This window comes from Pseudonaja textilis, chromosome 1 (genome assembly GCF_049901715.1).
Source record: "Pseudonaja textilis isolate UNSWEBS1 chromosome 1, rPseTex1.2, whole genome shotgun sequence".
In the NCBI taxonomy this organism is placed as follows: domain Eukaryota; kingdom Metazoa; phylum Chordata; class Lepidosauria; order Squamata; family Elapidae; genus Pseudonaja; species Pseudonaja textilis.
The window spans coordinates 317,609,810-317,636,563 of NC_141990.1; the positions used below are offsets into that span (position 1 = coordinate 317,609,810).

Sequence of the window (26,754 nt, forward strand, 5' to 3'; positions counted from 1 at the left end):
GGTGCTCCGACAGTGGGTGGTTTATTCTTGTGACAAAGAGACTGGACAGCCACTTGTCTCGAATGATATAGGGCCTTCTTGCTTGAGCAGGGGTTTAACACAGAATTGGAAGGGACCTTGTGGGTCATCTAGTCCAACCCCCCGCCCTCCCTGCCCAAGCGGGAGATCCTTACACCATTTCTGACCGATGGCAGTCCAGTCTCTTCTTGGAAGCTTCCAGGGATGAAGCTCCCACAATTTCCGAAGGCAACTTCTGTTCCATGGGTGGATGGTTCTCCGTGTCAGAAAGTTTCTCCTTATTTCCAGGTTGAATCTCTCCCTGATCAGTTTCCACCCATTGTTCCTTGTCTGGCCTACAGGTGCTTTAGAAAATAGCTTGACCCCTTCCTCCTCCTCTCTGGGGCAGCCCCTCAAATATTGGAAGATGCTCTCTTGTCTCCCCTGGTCCTTCTCTTCCCTAGACCAGCCAGGCCCAGATCCTGCAACCGTTCGTCGTATGTTTTAGCCTCCAGTCCCCTCATCCTCCTGGTTGCTCTTCTCTGCACTTTTTCTAGAGTCTCAACATCTTTTTTTATAGTGCGGTGACCAAAACTGGATGCACTACTCTAGGTGTGGTGTTACTCAACTTTACAGAGTGGGATTAGTTTGGGTCGGACTAGAAGACCTCCAAGGTCCCTTCCAGCTCCATTCTGATTGTTATTGATTGTTAATCAGGCATAGAATCCAGAAATCCGATGGATGGGGCTATTCTCCCGGCACGAAGAGTGTAGAAGTTGCCCCGGGCTTTGCAACTGGGGAGGGAAGGTTCGGCTTGGATAAAAAATAAGCCTCTTTTTCAAATTCCTATTTCAGTTTTGAAAAGCCTCCCTCGTCCTTCTCGTGTAGTTCCTGGGTCCTGTGCAGATCAAAAGGTTGTCAAGAGAATCTCCCTGTTTTATTATGATGTTTATTATCCTCTTTCCTTTGGACAAAAAATAGTTCTCGCGGTATTCTTGGGGATGTCACGACATTGATGGCCCCTTTCCTGAAAAGAATGGTGGGTTAATGCTTCACCTGGGCCAAGGAATGCTCTGCTCGGTTGTGCGACAGTTTTACACATGGTAGACATGTGTAGAAGCCAAAAAGTATTGGACAAAAATACAGACGCGGTTGGAAAAAATGATACAACAGCACATTGATTTTAAACCCGAAATATTTCTGTTGGGGATTTTATCCAAAACTTATAGCAAAGAGAATGTATATTTGATTATCCGGGTATTAACTGCAGCTAGAATTGTATTTGCGCAAAACTGGAAAAAAATGAAGAGACTGTGATCAGGAAAATATTAGAATGTGCAGAAATGAATAGGCTAACGCTTGCAATCAAAGAGAAGGAACAAACTGAATATATTATATGATATGGGAATTATTTTATGGATGGCTTGAGAATAAACATGAAAGCTAGAAAGAAAAGATTAGTGGGCTATAGAAAATATGCTAACAAAAATGAAATAAATTAAGATGAGGGCTGTACCAGTATTAGATTTATTATGCATACCAGTATTAAGCCAAGACTAGAGAATTAATACTAATTTAATGAATATGGCTGTAAATTGTAATTGTTATTGCACAGGATATTTGTACCCAGGAGACACCCTGTTTAACTGAAGATGGATTTTTGTATTAAAATAAAATTTAAAAAATTAAAAGAACAATTTTAAAGGTTTTAATTCTGACATAGTTGAGAGAGGAAAAGAGGGAGAGAGGAAAGAACGAAAGGGAGGAAGAAGAAGAGGAAGAGAGAGAAAAGGAAAGAAAGGGAGAGACAGATAAAGGAGGATAGAGAGAAAAATGGAAGGAAAGAAAGGGACAGACAGGAAAAGAGGGAGAGGAAGAGAGATAAAGGAGGGAGAGAGAGAAAAGAGGGAGTGAGAAAGAGAAAAGGGAGCAAGAGGAAGAGAGAAGGAGAGAAAGGGAGAAAGAGGAAGTGAGAGAGAAGAAAGAGAGTGAGATGAAGAGACAGAAGAGAGAGGGATGGAGAGAGAAACAGTAAGGGAGACAGACTAAGGAAGAGAAAGAAGAGAGGGAGAGAGAGAGAGGAAGAGGAAGAGAGAAAAAGGATGAGGAAGTGAGAGAGAGAGAGGAAAGAGGGAACGAGAGGGAGAGAAAGAAGAGAGGCAGAGAGAAAGAGGAAGCGAGAGAGGGAGAAAAGAGGGGGCAAGATGAAGAGACAGAAGAGAGGGAGGGAGGGAGAGAAAGGGAAAGGAGGGGGAGAGAGGAAAGAAGGAGAGGGAGAGGAAGAGAGAAAAAGAGGAAGAAAGAGGAAGTGAGCGAGAGAGAACTATTGAAGTAATCATGATTGATTCAAATCGTTGAGCTGGTGAGTTGCTCCCAAACCTTCCGCTTTCAACCTTGTCATCCTGGCTTCTCGGCCCAAAAGAGGCCGAAGTGACCCCTCCCCATTATTTTCTCCCCCCTCCCAGAGCCAAGCATGCAGACTTCCGAGGAGGGCTCCAATTCGGCCACCCCCGTGGCGCTGCGCACCTCGGCCTCCGCCCAGCCCGGCCCGGCTTCCCAGCAGGTAAGGCCCCCGGCCGGAGGAGACCCACCCACCTGGCTCCCCACGGATTCCCACCTTGGCCCTCCCCCCCCCACCCGGGCCCGTCTCCTCCGGTTCTCTCCAGGGAGCAGCCGGGACTCCCCCGGGGTTCCCAACTTCCTCCACAACGCAGGGCAAACAAAGGTCCGAATCCTTGAATCGGACAAGACCGTCCGGAGAGGCCAGTTGGACGCAGGAGCAGATTCTGCACTGGCCAGGGGTCAACACCGCAGCCGGTTTGGGTCGCCACAAGGTCAGGAAGATGCTGAGATTTTAGGAAGAGGTCCCAGAAGAGCAAAAAAAAAAAAGGTGTTTAGATGCAGGTTAGCAGAGTTGGGAGGGACCTTGGAGGTCATCTAGTCCAATCCCCCTCCCAAGCAGGAGAACCTACCCCATTTAACAGATTAGTACAATTGGAAGGGACCTTGGAGGTCATCTAGTCCAACCCCGCCCAAGCAGGAGATCCTACCCCATTTAACAGACTAAGAGAGTCGGAAGGGACCTTGGAGGTCATCTAGTCCAATCCCCCCAAGCAGGAGAACCTACATCATTTAACAGATTAGCAGTGTTGGGAGGGACCTTGGAGGTCATCTAGTCCAACCCCCGCCCAAGCAGGAGAACCTACATCATTTAACAAATTAACTGGGTTGGGAGGGACCTTGGAGGTCATCTAGTCCAACCCCCGCCCAAGCAGGAGATCCTACACCATTTAACAAATTAACTGAGTTGGGAGGAACCTTGGAGGTCATCTAGTCCAATCCCCTGCCCAACAGGAGATCCTACACCATTTAACAAATTAACTGGGTTGGGAGGAACCTTGGAGGTCATCTAGTCCAACCCCCGCCCAAGCAGGAGATCCTACACCATTTAACAAATTAACTGAGTTGGGAGGAACCTTGGAGGTCATCTAGTCCAACCCCCGCCCAAGCAGGAGACCCTACACCATTTAACAAATTAACTGGGTTGGGAGGAACCTTGGAGGTCATCTAGTCCAACCCCCGCCCAAGCAGGAGATCCTACACCATTTAACAAATTAACTGAGTTGGGAGGAACCTTGGAGGTCATCTAGTCCAACCCCCGCCCAAGCAGGAGATCCTACACCATTTAACAAATTAACTGGGTTGGGAGGAACCTTGGAGGTCATCTAGTCCAACCCCCCCTGCCCAAGCAGGAGACCCTACACCATTTAACAAATTAACTGAGTTGGGAGGAACCTTGGAGGTCATCTAGAGTCCAATCCCCTCTGCCCAAGCAGGAGATCCTACACCGTTTCTGACCAATGGCAGTCCAGTCTCTTCTTGGAAGCCTCCGGGGTGAAGCTCCCACAACTTCCGAAGGCAGCTTCTCTGATCGTTCTCCCTGTCACAAAGTTTCTCCTCATTTCCAGGTTGAATCTCTCCCGGATCAGTTTCCATCCATTATAATTCCTTGTCTGGCCTTCGGGTGCCTTGGAGAATAGCTTGACCCCCTTCCTCCTCCTCCTCTCCGGGGCAGCCCCTCCCTCAAATATTGGGAAGGCCGCTCTCCTGTCTCCCCTGGTCCTTCTCTTCCCTAGACCAGCCAGGCCCAGTTCCTGCAACCGTCCATCATATATATACCTTAGTCTCTTCTCTGCCCTCTTTCTAGAGTCTCAACATCTTTTGCTATTTTTATAGCGCGGCGACCAAAAGTGGATGCGGTACTCTAGGTATGGCCTTACTGGTCTCAGCCCCCACCCCAGTGGTGGGATTCGATTTTATTTATTTATTTATTTTTTACTCCTGGGCCTCTGGGCACGGCAAGGGAAGGATATACTACCAAAATCCCCCTTCCCTCCCCACCCCACTTAACCTGCTTTCCAGCTCCGTTCTCCTCTGCAGGGTAACCAAAGGAGACCCAGCCGATCAGCTGGGTTACTCGATGGGAGGCGGGGAAGAGATGGGGTTGGCGGGGCCAGTCAGAGGTGGGATGGGCCGGTTCTCTGAAGGATGCCAAGTTTCCGCTACCGGTTTTTCCAGAACCGGTCAGAACCTGCTGAATCCGACCTCCGCCTCACCCCCAGCCCCCAACTGACCCCAATCTACCCACCTTTTTTCTTCCTCCCCAGAGAATTTTGGTCCAAGCCACGAGTTCCGCCCCCAAAGGTGTGCCCATGTCGGAGCTGACTCTGCCCAGAGCCCAACAGGTAAACTTTTGGGGAGGGACACTAAATGGCTCAGCTAACGGGGAAGAAGAAGACTGGAGAATTTGCAGCCTGCCAAGGTTTCTCCTCCAAGTTCAGAGGGAGAACAGCAGAAACAGCCAACAGGGATGCAGGCAAGTCCTTGACTTACGACCACAATTGTTAAAAAAAAAAAAACCCTACCCCCTGCAACATTAACTGCATCGTGCGGCCGTTAAGGGACCCTTCCCTTCCCCTCCTCGACTCCGCTTGTCAGAAGGCCGCAAAAGGGGACCACGTCACCCTGGGGCACTGCAACCGTCATAAAAGGACGAGTTGGTTGCCAAGCGTCTGGAATTTCGATCCCCTGGCCACGGTCATTAAGTGTGAAACTCGGGGATAAGTCACTTCTTTTCCTCTCCCAGGGCGTTGTCATTTCGAACAGTCGCTCAACAAAGAGTTCATAAGTTCGAGGCCTACCTGTGTTAAAGGTTTACACGTGCTAAGTGTGATGACCCAAAGGGGCGTGGCACAAAGGCAACACAGTCAGATGATCAATAAAAATCCCTTTATTATCTCCAACTTTGCCCCCAATGTCCTGGTTACCTTCTGGCTGGAGGAAAACTCTCCCAGAAACAGCCTTTGACTGCAGAGAATTCAGTCCAAAAGAGGGTCAACACACAGGGAGGAATGGAGAAGGGAGCAATGTAAGTTGCATGGCTTACAGGGGAGGAAAGGGCCCTGATTCCCTTCATTAGCTGCGGCTGGGAACACAATGTTTAAAAAGGGAAGCTGCGCACAGCAAATTGTTGGGAGCACATCGTGAATTACCTGGTATTGTTGTTGCTTATCTGGGTTCTTGGCGTCTTCAAACTTTGTGAGTTTTGCCATGCTTTCAAGTCTGAAATTCTTGCTCCTGCCCTGCCCAACTAATTACTTCAGTTTGGCTTGTTCCCAGCTACAGCTAATGAAGGGAATCAGGGCCTTTTCCTCCCCCGTAAGCCACGCAACTCCCCTTGCTCCTTTCTCCATTCCTCCCTGCGTGCCCTAGGATGAAGAGGGGGTGGGCCTGCGTCTTCCTCTGAATTCCCTCTCCCTTGTTCTACCTCTTCCCTGCTCTGCCCAGCCAGACTTTGCCCTTCCCCAGTTTCCTCCACAGCCACCTGAGCCACGGTCCCGCTCCCTGTCAGCTGCTCGGCCTCCCCCTCCGAATCAGATTCCGACAGGGATCAGATTCCGGCCGTTACTCCCAATTAAATCATGAGCCTCAGGCCACACGTTTTATAGTTGCCACATGACGCTAGGGTTAAAAAAACTCACGCAAAGTAAGAAAAATTATAAAAAGAGCTGAGATTTTAAACCAAGCAAGCAAAAGGGTTTGGCTGGGATTCAGCCGGTTCAGGCTGGTTCTGGCAAACCAGGGGTTAAATTTACACCTGGTTTGCCGAAGCGGGTCGTTGAACCGACTGGCTGGCCCCACCCTCCCCTCCCAGGAGCCTCCAGGTGGCCCATTTTGGACGCAGGTAAGGGGCAGGGTCCACCGAGAGGCTCTTGGAGGGCGAAAAACAGCCGTCCTGCAAGTTACGGAAGTCCGGAAACGGGCCTGTTTCCGGCTTCCGGGCGGGGTCTCCAGAGCCTGGGGGAGGCCGTTTTCGCCTTCCCAGAGGCCCGAGGGAAGCCTCCGGACTCTGGGAAAGGTGAAAAACGGCCCCTCCCGGACGTTCCGGTAGGCCACGCCCACCTCACGGCCCCTCCCATTTTGGAATCCCACCCCTGCTTATAATTAATTGGATTCAAAAAAAAATATCTTAATTTCCCCTCCCATCTGGGCTTTCGTCCATTTGTAACATTTCGAAATCGGTCTCCGGATGGTCTCCCACCCAAATTCTAACCCTAACGGTTTCTGTCTAAATTTAGACCCGGTTTAGGTGCTAGTCCTCGAGTTTGCGACGGTAACGGAGCCTGCAACGTTAAGGTCTCGGTGGTTGCAAAACAGTTCAGTCACACGAACCGGTGTAGTTTGATGACTTTTCTTTTCGTGCGGTATGGGTGTGTCACTCAAATTTCGGTTGTTTCATTTGTCATTACATGCCCTTTGTCAGAAAGGGCGTAGGGTCTCCTGCTTGGGAGGCGGGTTGGACTAGATGACCTACAAGGTCCCTTCCAATCCTGTGAATCTGTTTTCCATCAGATTTTGAATTCAGTTAATTTTAAGAAGCCTTCCTCTCTGGTTGGTTTTAAAAAAATTTTCTCCGGGCTCCTTTTTTCCTCTTTTTATATTTTTTCCTAGTTTGCATTAGTTTTGTGGGTTTTTTTAAGCCTTAATAACAGGTATTCCTCGACTTACGAGCGTTCGTTTAGTGACCGTTCGAAATGACAAGCAACCTGAAAAGAAGTGACTCGCCCCCAAGTTTTTCACACTTGCGGCCATCCCAGCATCCCATGCGATCAGCCGCTTGCCGGCCGACTCCTATTTACGACGATGCCGCCCGACCCCCTTTGCGACCTTCTGACCAGCCGAGTCGGGGGAGCCGGGTTTCACTTAACAACCGGGGGTGTGTTTACTAACTGAAGAATTTCAGGGATTGGCTTAAACCCCCCGCGTGTCAAGAATGGTCGTAAAACGGGCAAAGGCTCACTTAACAATTGCCTCGCTTAGCGATGGATATTACTTGGGGTCCATTGTGGTCGGAAGTTGAGGGAGCGCCATCCCTTGAGACCTTCAAGAAGAGACTGGACTGCCATTTGTCAGAAATGGTGTAGGGACTCCCGCTTGGGCGGAGGGGTTGGACTAGATGACCTACAAGGTCCCTTCCCACTCTGATGATCTGTTCTCTGTTATCTGACTACCTGGATATGGCCTGGTTTCTAATGCCACCTTGTGGCCGGAAAAGACTGCACTGTTTTTGTTTTCTATACACAAATGTGCGCGCACACACACACACACACACACACACACACACACACACACAAAGCCGCCAATCCCCTTCGAACAAGCAAAGATTTATGTCTGTTTTACGTTGAAAAGCCAACAGGAGAAATTTGGTCTTGAAAGACGAGCTTTGGACGGGCGAGTTTTTACAGGATTTAATTAAAACACACACCCACCCACCCACCCACACACACACACACACACTTCCGGTACAACCCAAATGGACGTCGTTAAGCGAGGCGTTTGTGCTCAAGGGCCGTTTGGCCCCCGCTTCGACGACGACTCTCCTCCTCGCTGCGTCCCTTAAGCGAAATCCCCCACCGTTCTCAAACTTGTCCCCCGGGTCCTTTTAAGGCCATCCGGCTTTGCCCGCTCAACTTGCCCACTTGGAAGGTTGCCAACGGGAGGGAAGGAAGGGAGGGAAAGAGTAAGGAAAGAAAGAAAGAAGAGGGAAGGAAGGAAGGAAAAGAAAAAGGGAAGGGAAGGGGAAGGGAAAGAAGGAGAAGAGAAGAAGCGATAGAACAGAAGGGAAGGGAAGAAAGGAAAAAGGAAGGGGAGGGAGGGAGAAGAGAGAAAGAGGAGGGGCTCCAGGGTGGGACGATGTCCAGAGGGGTCCCAATGTTGGCCTTTGGCCTGTGGGGGTGGGGGTGGCGTGGGGGATCCGGCCCGTTGCCCCCTCCCTCCTCCCATGGTGCAAGGGGCGGGCTGGCCTGGTTGACTGAGGGAGTCCAGCTGGGGGGGAAAGGGGGGGGGCAGGCGGACGGCTGACCCCTCGACAGCGGTGTGTGTGTGTGTGTGTGTGTGTGTGTGTGCCCGCGCGCACGTGCGCTGGATCAAGAACTCAGCCTCTTTCCCTCTGCATGGCCCTTTATCCCCCCCACCCGCCCCCGACTCCACCCCCACTTAAATCTCCCCTTCCTCCAGGTGCAAACAGTGCAGCACGTCTACCCAGCCGAAGTCCAGTATATCGAGGGAGGAGAGGCCGTCTACGCCAACGGGACCCTGTAGGTGCCCCCTCTCTCTCTCTCTCTCCCTCTTTCTCTCTCATTCTGCCTCTCCCTTTCTCCCTCCCCCTTTCCCCTCTCATTCTCCCTGTCTCTCTCTCTCTTTCTTCCTTCCTCTCCCTTTCTTATTCTGTCTGTCTCCCTCTCTCTCTCTCTCTCTCTCCCTCTTTCTCTCTTTCTCTTTTCTCTCCCTCTCTCCCCCATTCTCTCTCTCTCCCCTCTCTTTCTTCCTCTCCCTTCCTCTTATTCTCTCTCCCTCCCTCTCTCTCTCTTCCCTCTTCCCTCTTCTCTCTTCTCTCTCTCCTCTCCCTCCCTTTTCTCTTTTTCTCTCCTCTCTCTCTCCCCCTCTCTTTCTTCCTCTCCCTTCCTCTTATTCTCTCTCTCCTCCCTCTCTCTCTCTTCCCTCTTCCCCTTCTCTCATTCTCTCTCCCTCTCCCTCTTTCTCTTTTTCTCTCCCTCTCTCTCCCCCTCTCTTTCTTCCTCTCCCTTCCTCTTATTCTCTCTCCCTCTTCCCCTCTCTCATTCTCTCTCCCTCCCTCTTTCTCTCTTTCTCTTTTTCTCTCCCTCTCCCCCATTCTCTCTCTCCCCCTCTCTTTCTTCCTCTCCCTTCCTCTTATTCTCTCTCCCTCCCTCTCTCTCTCTCCCTCTTCCCCTTCTCTCATTCTCTCTCCCTCTCCCTCTTTCTCTTTTTCTCTCCCTCTCTCTCCCCCTCTCTTTCTTCCTCTCCCTTCCTCTTATTCTCTCTCCTCTTCCCCTCTCTCATTCTCTCTCCTCCCTCTTTCTCTCTTTCTCTTTTTCTCTCCCTCTCCCCATTCTCTCCCCCCTCTCTTTCTTCCTCTCCCTTCCTCTTATTCTCTCTCTCTCTCTCTCCCTCTCCCTCTTTCTCTCTTTCTCTTTTTCTCTCCCTCTCCCCCATTCTCTCCCCCTCTCTTTCTTCCTCTCCCTTCCTCTTATTCTCTCTCCCTCTCCCTCTCTCTCTCTTCCCTCTTCCCCTTCTCTCATTCTCTCTCCCTCTCCCTCTTTCTCTTTTTCTCTTTTTCTCTCCCTCTCTCTCTCCCTCCCTCTCTCTCCCTCTCCCTCTCTCCCTCTTTCTCTCCCTCTCTCTCCCCCCCTTTCTTCCTCTCCCTTCCTCTTTTTCTCTCTCTCTCTCCCTCTTCCCCCTCTCATTCTCTCTCCCACTCCCTCTCTCCCTGTTTCTCTCTCTCCCTCCCCCTCTCCCTTCCCCCCCCTCATTCTCTCTTCCTCCCTCCCCCCCCTCCTCTTTCCCTCTCTGTCTCTCTTTGTGACGAATTTTGCCTCCCAAGCTTAGAGCGTGGGGGCAGAGAGCCAGCCTTCCAGCAGAGGTTGGGGAACCCTGGAAGAGGAGGCTGGGGTGGGGGTGGGGGTGGGGGGGGGGGAAGGGAGCCCCTCTTCCCTCTCTGGCCATCAGAGGAAGGGGGGGGGAGAGGCACCCCCCTGGCCTGACCTGGTCTACTGGGAAGAAGGCTTCAAAGACCCTTGACTGCTTCCAAGGGGGCAAAGGAGGCGGGGAAGAAGGAAGGGGAGACCTGAGAAGAAGGGGGAGGGAGGGTCTGGGTCGGGGTCTTTCTCCCCCTGGGGGGCGGGGAAATTGGAAGACAGGTAGACTTCAACTCCCAGAATTCCCCCAGCCGGCAGAGTCTACCTACCTTTCCAGTTCCCCCAAGTCGAGCTATAAGGTACGGTAGTCCTCAACTTACAACAGTTTGTTTAGTGGGACCGTTCGAAGTGACCCCACGATGGGTAAAAGTGACTTATGGCCGTTTGTCCCACTTAACGACCGGCCCCGCGAATATCTATATACATTGTTAGTGATTGGGGACAAACCCCCAAGCAGAGTGTGCAGCAGCAGTCAAGCCAGGCAGCCAAAATGAGAGAGGCTGGGCCCAAGAGTATACACACACTGGAGACAAAAACACTGTTTGTAGTTTTAAATAGTTGTTTAATCCATTCAGAGTTTAAGCATTGTCAATCAGTCCATATGTCATTCACAAATATATCCATCCAGTAACTTAGTCCATTAACTAGTTAGTACTATGTCCTTATCTGCTTGTAAATCTTCTCCTCCTGATACCTTTCTCTCGAAGACAACGCTGAGTATACACAGGATATCAGCTCACCAAGGAAATAGTCCTTTTGTTTAGCAGAAACGGTATCCAGCACAGTAGCCAGCAAACAGTAACAAGCAGATGACTCAAACAGGAGTAAGCAGCAGGCAGAGCAGAGAGCAGACAGACCAGCGAACCAGAAGGCTGTTACGTTTCTCTTACTGCCTTTTATTGCTGCTTGCAACCGCACCCTTAATTAGCTAATGACATTGCAGTTTGGTGCTTAAAGCTACAAACACTTAAACCTTGGTTTATATATTTATCCACCCAAACTTAGTTGGTGTATCCATATACCCAACATACATATATTGGCGGGGCAAAAGCTCTGGTAGTTTAGTTACAACCTCTTGAAGAGAAGAGTTGGAATGTAACTTTCGCTTCCTGCTCACCCCGAGTTCCTTCCTTCTCCCCTCCTCCCTTTTTTTTTTAATGGCAGCTCTTAAAACGGGCAAAGGAATGTTGGATGACATGAGGTCCTTCCTAAGGAAGGGGGGGCAGACCATTCCCGCCTGGGGAAGGGGTTTCCCCCCCCTCCACCTCTTGAGATTTCGGCAGCCTTCATCCAAGTGTCCGTCAGTTCCGCAGGCTAAAGGGAGTCTCTCTCTCTCCTCCCTCTCCTCCTCGACAGGCGCGCCACCTACGCCTACAACACGGAGGCCCAGATTTACGCACCGGGCAGCGCCACGGCCTACTTCGAGCCGCAAGGAGGCAGCGCTCAGGTGAGCCCGGGGGCTTCCTCCTCCCCCACCGCCATCCCCTCCCATGGCATGGTGGGCCTCGCCCTGGACAGCACGGGCACCAGCCAGATCGTCACCAGCTCCGGCACCTATCTCATCCATGGCGGGTTGGAGAATGCCCGGCACACGTTGTCGCACACCTCCCGCTCCTCTCCGGCCACGGTAAGTCCCCATAGAAAGGGGGTCAAGCGGGCTGGGTCCCAACTGGACATGGGTGGGGAGCTGTGGAGTGGGCGCACCATCCCAGTTGCACGTTCTACAACTGGGGGGGGGGGACACACACCCTTTTCTCAAACTAGTTTACCGTTTAGCTCTTCCTCCCGAAGCGGGGATTAGCAACGACCCGTGGACTTCAATCCCCAGGATTTCTGGGAGTTGAAATCCACAGACTGTCAACTCATATAACCTATTTCTCGGGTTTTTTTAAAGTTGCCAACTGAAAGGGAGGAGAGAGCAGCGCGGCAGCTTGCAAACCGAAAGGGCATTCCATCAATGTTTTCCAAAGATAGTTTCTAGTTTTCTAGATAGTTTCAGCTTTGCTGGCTGGGGCATTCTAGGAGTTGAAGTCCTCCAGGCTTAAAGTTGCTAAGGTTGGAGACACCCCCCCCCCCTGTTCTAGGCGACTAAAGTTTCTGCCGTGTAAAATCCTACCTGGAAAGTACAATAGTGACGGAGAGTCATCAGACTCTGGGCTATGGAGGTGTCCCATTGGAGGATATGAATTATGATCCACCCAGAGGGGTGGAGGGAAAACCAGGGTCAAGGGTGACAAAGAATGACGTGTCTCAGAGTCGGCTACACCCAGGCAGTCCCGGCATGTTAACTCGCAATAAATCCTTTTTTTAAAGTTTTGGAAGTTTGATGTCAACTCATGAAACATTTTGTATACACGTTTTATAGTTGTCAACACAAAGAGGGGGGGGGGAGTTTCAAAGAGCAGGCGGCAGTGTGGAATCGAAAGTACGTTCCATTCATATTTTCTTCAAAGACCGATTAGATGACCGAAGCTTCTGCGACAAAAAAAATCTAATTGGAGAGCATGATTGATGACTCTTGGCTATGGAGTTGTTTCATTGGATGGTACACCCAGAGGGACGGCGGAGGGGGGGAGGAAGTAGGATCAAGGGTGACTGAATTACGTATCTCAAAGTCAGCGACGTGCAAGTTAGTGCGGGACGTAGAACGTTAGCTTCAAATAAATCCTTCTTTAGTTTTGGGAGTCTGGCTCGAAGCTCATGATTTTTAAATGGTGGGGTAATTGCCGGAATCTTGACACAGACTGTAAAGCAGCCGTAGTTGCCCATCCCAGCTCCAGGGAGGATTGAACTGGGAGGGGTCTTGCTGCTCTCTCAGCTCGGTAGTTCTTTTGCAGGCGTTTCATGACCCAACTAGGTAACATCATCAGCGCGTTTGGTCATTATGAAACGTCGGCAAGAACACCGCCGTGCTCAAGAGAGGCATCCCGGACCCCTCGGCTAAACCAAAGGGGCGACACACAGCGCCGTGTGGGGAGAGCCCCCGTCTGTCGCACCGACGAGAAAACAGCAGACATGTAGATAGCGAGCGAAATCCTTAGGACTCGTGGGGAATGTCCCCCGTTTGGAAGTCACTGAGGACTAGAAGCGTGGCCCTCTGTGCAAGAGGTGGCGAGCGGATGCCATCCTTTCTCTGCCCCGTATTCCCCACCCGCCCTGCCCTTTGCGTTCACTGCTGTGCCGTGTGGCTTCTTCCGCATGCCGTCCTACGCAGTTCCCCTTTCGTGTCTCTGCCAGACTAACCCTCTCCTGCCTTCCAAAGTTTTGCTTTGGCCTGTTTGGGGAGGGGAAGACCCGGAGATCATGGTGTCGGCGGAAGCTCAGCCCATGCCCCGTGCCTGATTTGCCTTTTTCTTCCCTTTCCACCCCCCACCCTCTTTCTCTTTCCGGCCGGCTTCCTTCGGGTAGCTCGAAATGGCCATTGAGAACCTCCAAAAAAACGAAGGCATTACGTCGCACAAAAGCACCCTGCTGAACAGCCATGTAAGTTTTGATTGTCCTCCCCCACCCTCCCTCCCTCCCTCCCTTCCTTCCTTCCTTCCTTCCCTCCTCCTCCTGTCTTGGTCCCCTGACATCCAGGGTTGGGGTGGGTGCAAACAGCTTGGTCATTTGCATACTTTGAGAGAGTTGTTGAGGATGCTCGAAGGTTTGTCTGTATCCTCAGGGTCATCTGAGTGGTGCAGATGGGGGGTGGATAATTCTTGGAACTGCCGAAAGGACTGTGTTGTAGTCTGGAGACAGATTGTGTCCACCCCAAGGATAAAACCCCCAGGCCAAACTGAGCATCGTGGTACATGCAGCACAATGCAGTGAGCCCTGTGCAGATCTGTGCATTGGGGAAACAAAACAGCTACTTCACAAGCGCACGGCACAACCTAGGAGGACAAATCCTTCAGGACTCGATTCAGCAATCCATCTGCATTTTAAAAGACAAAGGCCACTCTTTTGAAGACAACCAAGTCCACATTTTGGACAGAGAGGAACACTGGTTTGAAAGAGGGGACCAAGAGGCCATCGGTGTCCAAATTGAACAGCCCTCCTTCAACTGAGGAGGGAGGGGTACGACTTCATCTATCTCCAGTCTACAACAGAGTCCTTTCAGCAGTTCCAAGAAGGCTCCACACCTATTTGCACCACTCCGGTGGCCCTGAGGACACCTGAGATAAACCTCCAGGCGGCCTCAACGTCTCTCTAAAACAGGGGACTTCAAACTCGAGAGCATTAAGGCTCGTGGACTTCAACTCCCAGGATTCTTCCACCAGTCATGTGAGCTCAGGAATTCTGGGAGTTGAAGTCCACAAGTCTGAAAAGTTTGAAGAGCCTTGCTCTAAAAGGATGCAAATGACCTGCTTTGTCTGCAAGGACTATCAATCCTTCCCTTTCCCCCCAGTCAGAGCTGAAGAAGCTTTTTCAAGGGGAAGCGAAATGTCTTCAGAAGAAAAAAGCCAGAAAGTCCAGTTGCCTCCTTCGGGGGAAGGGGGAAGCACCTTTGGGACTACCACGACCCGCATGATGGAGAATCTCCACCGACAAACATAGGAAAACCTTCCTCCTTGGACCTCCCCTTAACCCATAATCCCTCTAACCTTCTTTGTTTCGGGAACTTTCCGTCTGCCTTGGACTTCCACAGCCGGTGACCTTGAGGAGTTGGCTCTGTCTCAGGCTCCCAACCGCCTCCCAACCTCCCCTTCCGTTCCAATGCCTTCCCTCTCCCCTCCCACCTCGCCCCTTACTCTCCTACCCCACCTTCTCTAGGCCTCGGCGCCAAGCTGGAAAGAAGCCAAGGGGGTCAAACTCAAGGCCCGGGGCCCCGGATCGGACCTGTGGGGGGGGGCTTAGATCTGGCCCGCGGGGGCCACCTTGGAAACAGCAAAGGACCAGCTCGCGGTGCTTCTGCCAGTGATAACGGAGTTCAGGAAGGCCACGCAAGCTCCGTTTCGGGCCACGACGGCCTCCCGCAGACCTCTGCCAGCGAAAACGGAGCTTGGGGCGAGCATGCGTGGTCCAACCAGGCTCCGTTTTGGGCCACGACAGCCTCCTGCAGACCTTTGCCAGTGAAAACGGAGCTTGGGGCGAGCATGCGTGGTCCAACCAGGCTCCGTTTTGGGCCACGACAGCCTCCTGCAGACCTCTGCCAGCGAAAACGGAGCTTGGGGCGAGCATGCGTGCTCCAACCAGGCTCCGTTTTGGGCCACGACAGCCTCCTGAAGACCTCTGCCAGCGAAACGGAGCTTGGGGCGAGCATGCGTGGTCCAACCAGGCTCCGTTTTGGGCCACGACAGCCTCCTGCAGACCTCTGCCAGCGAAAACGGAGCTTGGGGCGAGCATGCGTGCTCCAACCAGGCTCCGTTTTGGGCCACGACAGCCTCCTGAAGACCTCTGCCAGCGAAGACGGAGCTTGGGGCGAGCATGCGTGGTCCAACGAGGCTCCGTTTTGGGCCACGACGGCCTCCCGCAGACCTCTGCCAGCGAAACGGAGCTTGGGGCGAGCATGCGTGGTCCAACCAGGCTCCGCTTTTGGGCCACGACGGCCTCCCGCAGACCTCTGCCAGCGAAACGGAGCTTGGGGCGAGCATGCGTGGTCCAACCAGGCTCCGTTTTGGGCCACGACGGCCTCCCGCAGATCTCTGCCAGCGAAAACGGAGCTTGGGGCGAGCATGCGTGGTCCAACCAGGCTCCGTTTTGGGCCACGACGGCCTCCTGCAGACCTCCGCCAGTGAAAACAGAGGCCCGATGAGGCCGCCTGCTCCATTTTCACTGGGAGAGGGCTGCAGGAGCTGTCGTGGTCGAAAACGGAGCCTCGGGGAGTGACATTGAGCTGGCCACGACCTCCAAGATCAAACACAACGCTGGCGGCGGCCCTCGATGAAATCGAACGTCAGTGTTCCAGGGAGCCTCCATTCCGATCAGGAACTCCGAGACCAGCATCGTCTCAAAAGATTAGAAATCACACCTGGTACCTCTGTGGAATTTCGATACCAAAAGTTTCCTGGGCTTCCCACGATGTCCCAAACGACAAACCCACCCCCTTTTCTCCCATCATCCCATCACACGGACCAATCATGATCCATCGCAGAGCAAGATCCTTCTTTCCTCCTGTGCCGCACTCCATGACCTTGAACTAAGAAAAGGATTTTATTTTGTCTACTTAGAGCTAGTCAATTGAAATCACACACACACACACACACACACACACACACACACACACTGTCACAGCCTGCTACGCACGGGATACATTTACCACAAATCACGTTACTCGCTGGCTTTCACAAGTCGGTGAGACACGAGGAAAAAGGTTTAACGTAGAATCTCCAGGTGACGTTCAGTATTGACAGTAACAATGATCTGTTCAAAGCCAGATTGGAGAGCAACCACATCCCCACACTGACTTTATAACAATTAACACAGCCTAACCCTGTAATTTACAATAACCCTGCTATTACACACACACACACACACACACACACACACACACACACAGACACACACACACGGTGATCCAATAAACACATAACAACCCACTTTCTCAGGCTATGTGGCAGCGTGGAACGTGGCATCCAAATCTGATGTCGAGTTCGATCCCCCCTGCCCAGCCCTCTTCGCTTCTAACACGCCCCCCCCCCTCACTCTCTCTTTTATTCCCCCTGGGGACCCCTCCCTCTTTCCCTGCCTGGCGCTTGGCTTCCCCTTCCCTTCGCCTCTTGAGGGCCTGGCCTCGGATGGGTTGGTGGGATGCACTGGGCAAGGGGGCATCAGGTACTCCGTGGCAGGGAGTCCACAGCCCGCCCACCCCCACCCCGCCACGGATCACAGCCCACTACGGGGCCGTATCCTGTTTCACCCCAGGATGCAAAAGCGACGGGTCATGGCGCGGTTACCACCCTCGTGCGAGTGGCGGGCACCTTGCGCTCGTGCGCGAAACCCTAGTGTGAACGGAAGGTGGGTGCGTGGACGCCTGCCACCCACACGTTTCCCCTCCCTTGCGGCAGGCCAGGTGTGATGACCCAGAGTGGGTTACAAAAGCAACCAAGTCACAAAAACCGGTGAAGTCCCTTTAATTCCTTCAACTTGGCTTCAAAGCTGCAATTATCACTGACTGGAGAGAAAAAAAAACTCCCCCACAAACAGTGGTGAAAAGGAAGAAATGCCGTTCAAACTCAAACTCAAAATACATATAAATTATAAATAGGAAAAAAAACAACACAAACCACACGGAAGGAATTAAGGAGAAGGGCTTGAAGATGTCCACAGATACCGAAATACACACACACACCCTGGGAAGGACACCAGAACGCAGATAAGAACTGACAGACTGGAAATATTTTCACGCTTTTCTTCCAGCAACTTTGCCATGCGCACTGGGTCCTTTTAAACAGGGCTCACAGCTGCAGCCCACGAAGGGGATCAAGGCCTCTTCCTCCCCCATAGACCATGCCATTCATGTTGCTCCCTTATCCTCTCCTTCCTGCGTGCCCTAGGATGGAGAGGGGACGGGCCTGGGTCTTCCTCTGACTGCCCAGCCGGCCTCTGCCCCTCCCCAGCCTCCTCCACATCCTCTGCAGCCACACTCCCACTCCCCGTCGGTTGTTCCTCCCCTCCCTCGGAGTCAGATTCTAACAGGCCTCCAAGGGGGAAAGGTTGGAGGGACCACTCCTCCATTTTGCCCCTCCCCCAACAATCCGGGTCCTCGTTTTATTGACCTCAGAAGGACGAGTTGATCTTCAGCCGGTCAGGATCGAACCGCTGGCTGTGGGAACGTAAGAGTTTGCCTGCAATGCGGGGAGTTCTCGACTTGCAGCCACGAACTGAGCCCAACATTTATGTTGCTAAGTGAGGCACTCATTAAGCCCCATTTTGACGACCTCCCTTGCCTCGGTTGTTAAGTGGATCGCCGCCGTTGATAAGTTAGCCACCCAGTCGTTAAGCGAACCCGGCTTTTCCTCTTGACTCGGCTTGTCAGAAGGTCACCAAAGGGGATCACGTGACACCCCCCCCCACCTCCCAGGGACGCTGCAACCGTCATAAGTGTGGGTCCCTTGCCAAGCATCTTGAGTTTTGACCACGGGGGCCATATAAGTCACCGGTTTCATCGCCGTTGTAACTTTCGAACGGTCGCTGAATGAGGACTACCTGTACTGCATTCTGCCCACTGCGCCCCGGGCTCCCGGCCATTGCTTTGCTGTGGGGGCCCTCCCAGGAGGGGCCCTGCTTCTTGGAGGGGGGGGGACAAAGGGTGAAAAGAGGTACGGGGGACCCCAGAAGGTGACCCCCCCCACACACTCCCCAAGGAGGCTGAGCCGCCTTTCCCATCTCCCAGACGTCGTGTCCCCACTTGGTCAGGTCCTCTTTTGGGGTGGGATGGCCTCTGACCTTTTTCTTCTCTTCCCCTTTTCCCTCTCTCCTCTTTCTCTTTCCTTTACTCTTTCTCTCCTTCTCTCTTCTCTTCATTTCTCTTTTTTTCTCTCCTCTTGTTCTTCTCTTTTCTTTCTCTTCTCTTTCTCTTCTTTTCTGTTCCTCTTTCTCTTCCCTTCTCTTTTCTTTCTCTTCTCTTTCTCTTTCCCTTCTCTTCCCTTTTGTTCACTTTCTCTTCTTTTATCTTTCCTTCCCTTCCCTTCTCTTCCCTTCTGCCCCCTTCCCTTTTCCTCTCTTCCCTTCTCTCTTTTCTTGTTTTTCTTTCTTTTCTCTTTCCTTCCCTTTTCTTCTCTTCTCTTCCCTTCTCTTCTTTCTCTTCTCTTTCTCTCCTTTTTTTCCCTTCTCTTCTCTTCTCTTCTGTCCCCTTCCCTTTTCCTCTCTTCCCTTCTCTCTTTTCTTACTTTTTCTCTCTTTTCTCTTTCCTTCCCTTCTCTTCTCTTCTGTTTCCTTTTCTTCTCTTCCCTCCCCTTCTCTCTTCTCTTCTCTTTCACTTCTCTTTTCTCCTTTCTCTTTCCCTTCCCTTCTGTTCCGTTCTCTTCTCTTTTCTGTTTCCTTTCCTTCCTTTCTGTTCCCTTTTCTTCCCTTCTCCCTTTTCTCCTTTTTTCTTTTCTCTTTCTCTTTCCTTCCCTTCCCTTATCTTCTCTTCTGTTCCCCTCCCTTTTCCTCTCTTCCCTTCCCTTCCCTCTTTTCTTGTTTTTTTCTTTTCTCTTTCTTTCCCTTCTCTTCTGTTCCCTTCCGTTCTCTTCTCTTTTCTCTTCTGTTCTCTTACCTTTTCTTCTCTTCCCTTCCCTTCTTTCTTTTCTCCTCTTTCTCTCCTCTCCTCTCTTCTTTTCTCCTCCTTCTCTTCTCTCCCCTTGCCTCATCTCCCCTTCCTCCAAGCAGCTGCAGTGGCTGCTGGACAACTACGAAACGGCGGAGGGGGTCAGCCTGCCCCGCAGCTCCCTCTACAACCACTACCTGCGCCACTGCCAGGAGCACAAGCTGGACCCGGTCAACGCCGCCTCCTTCGGGAAGCTGATCCGCTCGGTCTTCATGGGCCTGAGGACGCGCCGGCTGGGCACCAGGTCTGCAACGGGGGGCGGGGGGCACGGGCGGGCATCTGGGACCACTGGCCACGGCCCCCTGGCCACAGCCCGGCTCTCCACGGGGCAAGAGCGACGCGAATATGGAAGAAAGGGCGGAACGGACCGGTCCAAAGAACGGGGGCCGAGGGAGGGAGCCCAGTGGGAGGGAACGGCCGCAATTCCAAGATTTTCTTGCTTCGTTTTAAGCCCATTTGAATGGTTAAACTGTCCCCTGGCGAGTTTGCCGTGGAGAGGCGGCCGCGGTGGAGTGGTCTCATTCCGGTCTGACAAGAGTTGGGAGCTTGGAAGTGGGGAGGCGGGATATTTGGGGGTCCACTTATTTGGGAGAAGCCGCCATCATGCCCTTTTTTGACACACACACACAGATACACACGCAGACACACACACACACCCCCGAGCCCAGAAAGGATCCCCGGTTTCAGGAGGACTGGGCGGAGGGGGGAATTCCCTTCTGCAAGGCATTCGGGATCCTTTCGGCAACTGGGCCGGCCTTTTTTTTTCCTCTCCCCCCACCCCCTTTTTTGGTTTTTTTTTTTTTGGCTTTTTCTCTGGTGTCCAGGGCTGCTTTCCGAGAAGGGTTTCCCGGCCTTGGCTGCAGGGAATTCTGGGCGAGAGAGGGGGCGGAGAGGGTCTTTTTAAACGCATACACACACACACACACCCGTGGGCATCACCGTGCCGTTTGGATGATGACCAAGGGAACCCATGGAACAAAAGTTGCCTTCGGAAGTTGTGGGTGCTCCAAACACTGGAGGCTTTCGAGAAGAGACTGAACTGCATGTGTCAGAAATGGTGTAAGATCTCCTGGGGGTTGGACTAGATGACCTACAGGGTCCCTTCCAACTCTTTAATCTGTGAAATGGCTTAGGGTCTCCTGCTTGGGCAGGGGGTTGGACTAGATGACCTACAGGGTCCCTTCCAACTCTGTTAATCTGTTAAATGGCGTAGGGTGTCCTGCTTGGGCAGGGGGTTGGACTAGATGACCTACAGCGTCCCTTCCAACTCTTTAATCTGTGAAATGGCTTAGGGTCTCCTGCTTGGGCAAGGGGTTGGACTAGATGACCTACAGGGTCCCTTCCAACTCTGTTAATCTGTTAAATGGCGTAGGGTCTCCTCTTGGACAGGGGGTTGGACTAGATGACCTGCAGGGTCCCTTCCAACTCTGTTAATCTGTTAAATGGCATAGGGTGTCCTGCTTGGGCAGGGGGTTGGACTAGATGACCTACAGGGTCCCTTCCTACTCTGTTAATCTGTATAATGGCACAGGGCCTCCTCTTGGGCAGGGGGTGGGACTAGATGACCTACAGGGTCCCTTCCAACTCTGTTAATCTGTTAAATGGCGTAGGGTCTCCTGCTTGGGCAGGGGGTTGGACTAGATGACCTACGGGGTCCCTTATTAGACCGTGTAATAGGATTGGGACTGGGTTAGGGACTTCTCTCCTCACTGCGAGTTGTGTTGGGGGCCGTGAGAGGCTCATCGTACACCTGTTGTACTCGGACCATAAAGGTAATACTAACTTCCGGCTCTGCTAATGACGTCAGAACCCGGACATGGCCTCATGGCGCCCCCTCAAGGGCGAAGAGGGTAATGAGGATGGAGACGGCGGGAGTCGACCCTTCTTGGAAATAACCCGCTGCCCATTCTCCTCCGCAGGGGGAACTCCAAGTACCATTACTACGGGATCCGTCTCAAGCCAGAGTCGCCGCTCAACCGTTTGCAGGAAGATGCCCAGTACATGGCCATGAGGCAGCAACCAGCCCACCAGAAGCAGAGGTAGGAGCTTAGCGGCACGTTGCAAACTCATGTTGCTAGTCCTCATGGAATGACAGAAGTCAGAAGAAGACACCACCTCCACACACCGCAAAGGAGAAAGAAATTCCATGTTGTTGGGTTTTTTTTAAAGGTGACTTCCTCAAAAATATAAGGCGAAGTCGGTGTGCCACTCCAAACCCCCTCGCTCCATCCAGAAAGCCCACGTAGCTGTGTTCGTTTGAAATCACTGTTATCAAGTCTTAGTAATGATTTGTTTCTGGTGTCATCTCATGAAATATTTCTATTTCTATTCTCTTTTTCGAGCTGCCAACAGAAAAGAGGAGGGAAAAGTGGTTTGAAAGAGCACTGCTGGCAGCTTGGAAATCGAAAGTGCATTCCACAAATGTTTTCAAAGATAGTAAACTAGGTGACTTGAAGTTTCTGCCCTGCACAATTCTACCTGGAGATCATGATTGATGACTCTGGGCTATGTGTGATGAAAACAGGGGAAGCCCCTTTTATTCCTTTGCTTTGCTTCCAAGCTCTGAATATCCTTGTGGGAAAGACAAAAAACTCCCACACAAACAGTGACAAGAAGAAGGAAAAAAGCAACACAAACCAGGCGAGAGAAGGCCTGGTGGACGTCCACAGATAACAGAACACACACTGGGAAGGACGCCAAACCCAGAGAGAAACCATAAACTAGAGATATTTCCATGCTTTGTTTCCAGCGTTTGCCAATACGCATGTCCGTCCTCTTACTCAGTTGTCACAGCTGCAGCCCATGAAGGGGATCAGGGCCCTTACCTCCCCCGTAGACCACCCTATTCACATTTCTCCCTTATCCGCTCCTCCCTTCCTGCCCTAGGATGGAGAGGGGATGGGCCTGGGTCCTTCTCTGACTGCCCAGCCGGCCTCTGCCCTTCCCCAGCCTCCTCCACAACCCTCGGAGCCACACCTCCATTCCCTGTCGGCTGTCTCGGAGTCAGTCTCCACTAGGGGCATGACGCTATGGATGTGTCCCATTGGAGGATATGAATTACAATACCCCTGGGGGGTGGGGGAAACCAGGGTCAAGGGTGACAGTGAATGATATATCTCAGAGTCGGCTACACCCAAGCAGTGCCAGACATGTTAACTCCCGATAAATCCTTTTTGAGTTTTGGAAGTTTGGCTCGAGACTCATGATTTAAATGGGAGTGGGGGGGGTAACTGCCGGAATCCTGACACCTGGAACTCTGCCCTTCGATACGGCCCGAGGGCTAATCGATCAAAACAAATAAAACTGGGGCTGAATGGCCGGCTTGCCTTGAAGAAATTGGAAGTTTCCAGAAGTCCCGTCTGACCAGCTGTCCCCCCCACCCACCCAACCACATACACACACACACACACACAAACACACCACTAGGGATGAACCTGTTTTCCAAAGCACGCAAGGCCGGGACAAGAAGTTAACAGGTGGAAGTTTATCCAAGAGAAATCCAACCAGGGAATCCTCTGCTCACACGGTTCACACCGGTTCAGCCGAACCGGTTGTTGATTTTGTGGCCAGTTTGGCGAACCGGCAAATCCACCCCTGGCTGGCCCCACCCGGGAGTCCCTGCATGGCCCGTTTTGGATCGCAGGAAAGTACAGGGCCTGCGTGGAAGCTCCGGGAGGACAAAAAAATGGGCCGCCTGGAAGTTCTGGAAGGCCAGAAATGGGCCCGTTTCCAGTCTCCAGAGATGCCTCCGGAGCCTGGGGAGGGTGAAAACAGCCCCCCCCCCACAGCCCATTTCTACTCCCAGGCCAGGGTAGTGAAGGATGCTGACTAGGCCACGCCCACCGTGGCCACGCCCACCCGGCAACTGGGCCACAGAACCGGGTGCTAAATTTTTTGAAGCCCGCCCCCGCATCCAACCTAGAAATAAAGAGAAATTTCCCGACGCTAAGAACAATGAACCAGTGGAACAGCTTGCCACCAGAAGTTCTACCTGCTCCAACACTGGAGATTTTTAAAAATAGACTGGACCACCATTTGTCTGAAATGACATCAGGTCTCCTGCTTGGGCAGGGGGTTGGACTAGAAGACCTCCCAGGTGCCTTCCAATTCTGTTATTCTATATTCTAGCAATCCAGACGTTGTGGGTGCTCCAGCACTGGAAGTTTTGAAGAAGAGATCGGACAACCGTTTGTCCAACATGGTCTCTTGCTCAAACGGGGTTGGACTAGAGGACCTCTCAGGTCCCTTCCAATTCTGTTACGCCCTTATTCTTCCTTCCTTCCCTGAAAGCCCTCATAAAAGGAGTCTCTTCCCCTCTCGTTCTGCAGGTACCGACCTTCCCAGAAGTTGGATGGTGCAACAGAGGGGGGGAGCATCAGTGCCCCCCACACTACCCCCGAAGAGTCAGTAGCGGCCCAGTGTCAACACCACCAGCAATACATTGGTGAGAAATGCTTCCGATTGCCTGCTGTCGGTCTTGGTCAATAAAGTGCATTTTACAGGACCCCCAAATTTTTTTACCTTCTTTGGGTTTAATGATTCGATTTACTTGCCACCCTATATCCTTATCCGACATGATGTGCCGGCAGCCCTCCAGCAGCCAAATCAGGAGGAGGAGGAGGAGGAGGAGGAGGTGTGGGAGTCAGGGTCAGCATCAGAGTAACCTGATGGTGTGGTTAGCCAGCAGCAGGTGCGGACGGCGGAGGAGAGCGAGGACTCAGATGAGGGGCCGGGACCATTGGGGAGTGGACTGCTGCCTTGGGAGATTGTGGGGGCTGGCAGCAGCGATGAGTTTCCTGAGGAGCCTGTGCCAAGCGCACATGCGCGCAGGTTTGCTCGGAGGAAAGAGCAGTTACAACAGCACGGGCGACTCAAGAGTAAGGCTGCAAAGTAATGGCCCCTCCTTCAAGAAGATAAAAGGCAGCTGTGCAGAGAACGTACTTTGCAGGAAGCAAAGACGTTTTGAAAACTCCAGCCTCCTGGACATTCCAGTATCCTGAGTTTATATTTGAAGATTCTTATTTTGCAAATTATTTCTTGTCTGTTATCTTTTGGCAAGCCTCGCACAGGTAGGTCCCTGGCAGGTAGACGGTACATAAATTTAATCTATATATAAATTTGAATCCCAGGCTCCAAGCCAGCGCCTCAAAGCCAGATCGTGCGAGGCTTTGAAGTACAGAGAGCCCTCTGCTTGCAACCATTTGTTTAGTGATTGACGTTATGACAGCACTGAAAAAAAGTGACTGTTTTTCACCCTTACGACCATTGCCGTGTCCCCGTGGTCAAGTGGCCCAGGATTGTGACCTTCTGATAAGCAAAGTCAATGGGGATTCACTTCACGACCGAGGGACTAACTTTACCATCACAGGGGTTCCCCCTTAGCCACTGTGGCCAGAAAAGTCGTAAAACGGGACACAACGTATTAACCATGGAAACTTGGGTCACAATTGTGGTCGTTAAGTCAGAAGGGCTACTGGTAATATCTTGCGATTCGCGGTGGATCACCAGTGGGCAGTTAAGATTCCGCCTAATTTTGCCAGCCGTATAACAAAAATTTAGCCGCATTGACTGAAACTACATGGCTGCCCTGAAGATGCTTCCGAAATGGGTGTATTAACTGGAACCCTGATACTACAATTATGGCAACGGTGCATAAAACAAACAAAACCCCTCCCAAACAATTTTTTTTCTTGCCCCGCAGACGTCACTCACGTGCTGCCTGAATTCCCGGTCCTGAATCCGGAAAGCGTCCTCCTGCAGGAAGGGATCGAGACGCGCGACCTCCAGGCTCTGCAGCTCTTCTACCGCCGGCATTGCGAGGTGATTCTGTGAGGCCAGGTTTGATGCGGCCCTTCCTGGGGGGCCCTGCCTCCATTGGCTCGCTGTGCGGCGTCTAATTGGCAACCACGGGAGCACCTCTGTCCAGAGATGCCTTGCTCCCTCGGTCTCCCGCACGCTGGAACGAAATCTGATGGGGGCGGGGGGCGTCTGTCCCTGCAGGCCAACGTCGAAGTGGTGGTGAGCCTCCAGCTGCCATTCCTCGAGAAACTTTGGCGTTCCTTCTGGAATTCCGAATCCATCCCCAGCCGGACGGGCGCTTCTGCTGCCGGAGCCTCCAGGTAACACCACAGGCCTCTCTGCTTCCCGTGACAGTTAGGCTCAAAGTGAATTCAGAGGCGGCCTCCACAACCTCCGCAATCACACCGCCACTCCCTGCCGGCTGTCCCTCCTCTCCCTCAGAGCCTGGCTGTTAACAAGGGCATGACACGCTCTCTTTCTGCTGTCAACTAAAAAGACCAAACGAGCATATTTTTTTAGTGGACAGTGGGGGACCACCTGTATTTTAACTCTGCCCTCGAAGCGTTGGCTCCGAATGCGGAGACGAGTCCTTGGAGGGGATTTTTTTAGGAAGAGGGGCGGCCCGGATGCTTTCAGTCATGCCTTCCCTTTGCAGCGAAGAGTCCTACGAAGCCATCCTCCCGAGACACCAGCTGATCGCCTTATGCAAACACGAGCCCATCCTGGCCTGGATGCGGAGCTGTGACCACCTCTTGTACCAAACCCTGGTGGAGATTCTCATCCCGGACGTTCTCCGGCCTGTTCCCGGTGCGTAAAAGGGACCAGGGTGTCTGCGTGTGTGTGTGTGCGTGCGTGGGTGCACGAACCCGCCTCTTCCTCTTCCCCATTCAGCTCAGACTCCTCCATCACCGAGTTTTCGATCATATTTCCTCTCCGCAAATCCTTGGGGGCCTTTTCTTTTTTTATAAAGTTTTTTATTTTTCTAAACAAACACAGACAAAACAATACATAAAAACATGAAACCATCTTTCAGTTACGTACAGTGTGTCGACTGGTTGCGTTTATTTTGTGCTACGTGTCTGTAGTCCTCCTTCACAAGTCCCATAAATTCTCATATTTTCCATTTTATGTATATATATAAGTATTATTATCATTATGGTTCTTTCATTTAACAATAACTATTTGTTCCACCACTTCATATAGGATATTCAACATTTTAAACCAATATGTAATGTAACTTCCATTGCCACTGCATCTAATAAAAAATACATTCTTATATCATTTTCTCTTAAATTCTATTATTTTTATATTGCAAATTTATCTATAAAATATATCATTTCCACACTTTTTTTTCTTACCATTGATAAAATAAATCCCATATCTTATAATACTGTTTTTTTTTCTTGTTCTCTAATTTCAAATGTCAATTTACTCATTTTCAGCACATTCCACTATTTTCTTAATAACTTCCTCCTGTGTTGGTATTTCCTCCTTTTTCCAATTCTTTGCAAATAACAATTCTAGCTGCTTTTAGTACATTCACAATCAAATGTATCAGTTCTCTACTGTATATCTCTGGTACAATACCTTGGGGGCCTTTTTTTAAGCTTCCCGTTCTTTAAGGGATTTGAACACGGGGCATCGGTGGAGAGTTTGAGGTTCTCGCCAGCC

The 26,754-nt window shown here is 51.7% G+C and overlaps 1 protein-coding gene across 8 annotated transcripts in view; it reads left to right on the plus strand.

Annotated features, from left to right (window-relative positions):
• RFX2 (regulatory factor X2) overlaps positions 1-26,754 on the plus strand; it is a 65,857-nt gene that overhangs the window by 24,697 nt on the left and 14,406 nt on the right. For 2 of the 8 annotated variants that reach the window (XM_087922567.1, XM_087922572.1), the window contains exons 2-12: positions 2,463-2,560; positions 4,665-4,742; positions 8,575-8,654; positions 11,409-11,679; positions 13,461-13,535; positions 19,344-19,528; positions 21,204-21,323; positions 23,613-23,728; positions 24,986-25,104; positions 25,285-25,403; positions 25,739-25,890. In XM_087922567.1, coding sequence (XP_087778693.1) covers positions 2,471-2,560; positions 4,665-4,742; positions 8,575-8,654; positions 11,409-11,679; positions 13,461-13,535; positions 19,344-19,528; positions 21,204-21,323; positions 23,613-23,728; positions 24,986-25,104; positions 25,285-25,403; positions 25,739-25,890 — 1,405 coding nt within the window. In that variant the 5' untranslated portion in view covers positions 2,463-2,470. The remainder of the gene's footprint in view (positions 1-2,462; positions 2,561-4,664; positions 4,743-8,574; positions 8,655-11,408; positions 11,680-13,460; positions 13,536-19,343; positions 19,529-21,203; positions 21,324-23,612; positions 23,729-24,985; positions 25,105-25,284; positions 25,404-25,738; positions 25,891-26,754) is intronic. The other 6 variants (XM_087922568.1, XM_087922573.1, XM_087922574.1 and 3 more) reach the window with 6 other exon arrangements.